At 40.6% G+C, this 3,478-nt stretch overlaps 1 protein-coding gene across 2 annotated transcripts; it reads left to right on the top strand.

Annotated features, from left to right (window-relative positions):
• Positions 1 to 489: 489 nt before the first annotated feature.
• LOC104605389 (kaempferol 3-O-beta-D-galactosyltransferase-like) lies at positions 490 to 3,113 on the top strand. 2 transcript variants are annotated; one of them, XM_010270132.3, is made up of 2 exons: positions 490 to 1,098; positions 2,047 to 3,113. In XM_010270132.3, the coding sequence occupies exons 1-2, from the start codon at positions 594 to 596 to the stop codon at positions 2,916 to 2,918; spliced, it is 1,377 nt and encodes a 458-aa protein (XP_010268434.1). In that variant the 5' UTR covers positions 490 to 593; the 3' UTR covers positions 2,919 to 3,113. The 2 variants fall into 2 exon arrangements, with proteins under 2 accessions (XP_010268434.1, XP_010268433.1); XM_010270131.3 differs by having other exon boundaries at positions 2,044 to 3,113.
• The last annotated feature ends 365 nt before the right edge of the window (positions 3,114 to 3,478 follow it).

Genomic DNA, 3,478 nt, shown 5'->3' with positions numbered 1-3,478 from the left:
GATTTGCTGACTGATTCCCAAATTTTCTAGTCCAAACAGTCTAGTCTAGTCTAGTTTTAAAAACACCGATTCTCAATGCGATGCAGTAATGTACTGTGGAGTAGCAGAGCAGATGAACCTACGGAAACAATAACGATTTTATTACTTTTATTATCACCTTTGTTGACTTGTTGTTGTGACGGGACCATATGCTAAATGTTGGGGAGAATGACTGTTCAACTTAACTCAGAATTCTCACCTCTACCATGGAACCGGATCTTGGGCGCCTCAATGCACATCCATTGTGTATTGGGAACATCTTTCATGAAAAATAACTTATAAGTATGGGAAATATTCCCAATGCATGGTTGGATGTGCTTGTGAGGCGCCTGATGTCTCCCCCGCTGTATAGATGACTACTAGTAGATTATGATGAGGAGCTGAATCCGAAAATTTTACTGACATGGATTGGCCTACCTACTTATTAGAGTGCTATAAAAGTAAGTTCCATGTAAGCATTTTCTCACCATCTCACAGCTAACAGCTCCCCTTGCTTGCAGTTGCAGCTAACCCCTTCAGTTCTCCTCTCCTCATTTTCGCTCAATTCCTCCACCATGACTGAAGTCCTTCACCGGAGTAGTTCCAAAAAAGCCCATGTGGCCGTCTTGTCATTCCCATTCGGCTCACACACATCTTCTCTCCTCAAGTTCACTTCAAGGTTAGCAGTTGCTGCCCCAAGTGTGACCTTCTCCTTCTACAGTACGGGAAAAGCAAACAGCTCGGCTTTTGGCAGCAACACCCCCCAAAACATCAAACCTTACGATGTTGCAGATGGACTCCCCGTCGGCTACCAACATTCAGCCAACACGGTCGAGACGGCTATTGAGCTCTTCCTAAAAGCAACACCAAAGAACTTCGAGGAGGCTTTGGAGGTGGCAACTTCAGATATAGGAATGAAGATTACATGCGTGTTAAGCCATGCCTTCATATGGTTTGCAGCGGACTTTGCTGAAAAGCTTGGTGTTCCCTGGGTCCCCATTTGGTCAGCTGGGCTTTGTTCTCTGTCCGCTCATTACCACACGGATCTTATTCGCCATACAATTGCTGCCGTTTCTCATGGTATATTTCTATGTCTACTATTAGGGGTGCAAAATGGATAGGTTATTTGGGTTGTGTTGGATGCCAATCTATCCATCAATCACTCATCATATCCATTAATAACCCAACCTGACACAGACCAAACTTAGCCCAAACCATACTGATCTTAGACATGATTATTAGAAGATAGAGGAAAGAGAAGAAAATGATAAATTGAAAAACGGGTCGGCCAGCCTCTAGGTCAAGATTGACCTAACCCATTGGTATGATTGTTAGCTAAGGCAGTCTTTGGCACCGTGTTCATCTCGTGGATGGGACGGGGCCTTTCAGTCTTGTCCACGAGATGAACACCTGTTTGGTTGGTTGTGGACCGGTCCCGTTTACATCCCAATTTCTTATATATAGCAAAAACTCGTGGTTAGAGCCTGTGAATAGTCTATATTTTATCCCTTGCTTCACACTCTCCCCCTAAAAGACTGAAACCCTATTGTTTGTTTCACATTTTAATATTTTTGAAAATAAAATACTAATTATTTTATTTAATTTTTAAAATTTTTAATGCTTTTATCAATAAAGTAATATTTTTAAATATTTAAAATATATTTTTAAAAAATTTTAATTATTTTACTATTATTTTTATAAACAAAATTAATATTTATTAGTTAATATTAATTCATTGATGCATTTTTCAATATATTTATCTTATAAAATACAAAAATTAGATATTTATAATTAAATGTGTAAGTCATTCATAAAGTGTATATGAGATACATAGAATCAAAAAGTGTGGTATGGATCAGTCCACACAGCCTACAAAACACCAATATGAGTATAAATTAGTCCAATCCACACAATTTGTCCACAAATCAAATGAACTGCAGTGTGGTATAGCCCTGGTCCATACCTACCAATTTTTCGGAATAACCCCCAAGTTTCTAACTAAAGAATGTCCTTTGTGTGTCAAAGTAGGCATCGTTGGGCGTGAGGACGAGGCTCTAGGATTCATTCCGGGAATGTCAGCTTTGCGCATTGGAGACTTGCCCGAAGGAATTCTAGCCGGAGACATGAACTCGTCCTTCTCATGTATGTTACATCGAACGGGGCAAATGTTGCCACGTGGTGCTGCTGTTGGAATCAATTCTTTCCCAGACTTGGAACCGGTCATTTTGGAGGATTTAAGGTCAAAGCTACAGAACTGCCTCACAGTGGGACCCTTCACTCTCTTGACCCCACCACCATCAGGTTCAGATGAGACCGGCTGCCTCCCGTGGCTGGACCATCATCAGTCCCACTCAGTGGCCTACATAAGCTGCGGCACGGTGGCGGTACCAAAGCCGGCAGAATTGGCAGCCATTGCCGAGGCACTGGAGGAGAAGGGCATACCATTTCTATGGTCCCTGGAGAAGAAGCAACAGCTAAAGCTACCAAGTGGGTTTATAGAAAGAATGGGAGAGAAATCGGCAAAGATGGTAACTTGGGCCCCACAGAGCCGTGTTCTCCAACATCCAGCCGTTGGTGTGTATGTGACACACGCTGGGTGGAACTCGGTGTCTGAGAGTATCACCTACGGGGTGCCTATGATGTGCCGTCCATCGTTTGGAGATCAGAAGCTCAACGCACGGAACGTTTCTGAAGTGTGGGGAATTGGTATTAGACTGGAGGAATTTACTAGAGAAGCATTGGTGAATGCCTTTGATTTGATTTTGTCTAAGGATGAAGGAACTAAAATAAGGAATAAGGTTAGTGCCCTTGGAGAGAAAGCTAAAAATGCTATGGGACCCAAAGGTAGCAGCACCCAAAACTTGAATAAGCTAATCGAGATTATTCAAAAAACCAATTAGATCATCACGACTAGGGAAATCCTATATATGTTCTCCATTCTGTGTTCAACTAGTCATCTACTTTCATCATACCTATTTATCTATTTTCTCTTTTTTATGTATTTTTATCATTTTCTTTTGTTTTAGAATATAAAAGAATAATCATTGCCATCTGTACATTATTATAAAAAATTCATCATAATTTTTTACTTTTCATCATTTCTCTTAAACTCACCATAATTTATCAAAACGTTCAGGGAACCCCATGTAAGTAATTTTACATTAAATAGACTAACAAGTTTTCTTAGATTACCATTTTACCCCTTATTAATAATGTTTATAACATTACGATATTCCATCGGTTTGGAAAAATGTTGTTTTTCCCCAAGCATTCGAGAATAACAAGCCTAGCTAGGCTTGTTGGGATGCAAAGCTTGCACCCACCACAACCAGGGGAGTAAAAATCGAGAATAACAAGCCTAGCTATCTCTGGCATTTAACGACACATCGATGAGTTCTTGTGCCAAATTGATATCTATCATGTTGGGTTTCTGATGCTGCTCAATCCGAGGTAGTGCATG

Source organism: Nelumbo nucifera, chromosome 8, assembly GCF_055504915.1.
Source record: "Nelumbo nucifera cultivar China Antique chromosome 8, China Antique-T2T, whole genome shotgun sequence".
In the NCBI taxonomy this organism is placed as follows: Eukaryota; Viridiplantae; Streptophyta; class Magnoliopsida; order Proteales; family Nelumbonaceae; genus Nelumbo; species Nelumbo nucifera.
The sequence above is the reverse complement of the archived record's forward strand: the minus strand, read 5'-3'. Positions and strand labels throughout refer to the sequence as shown.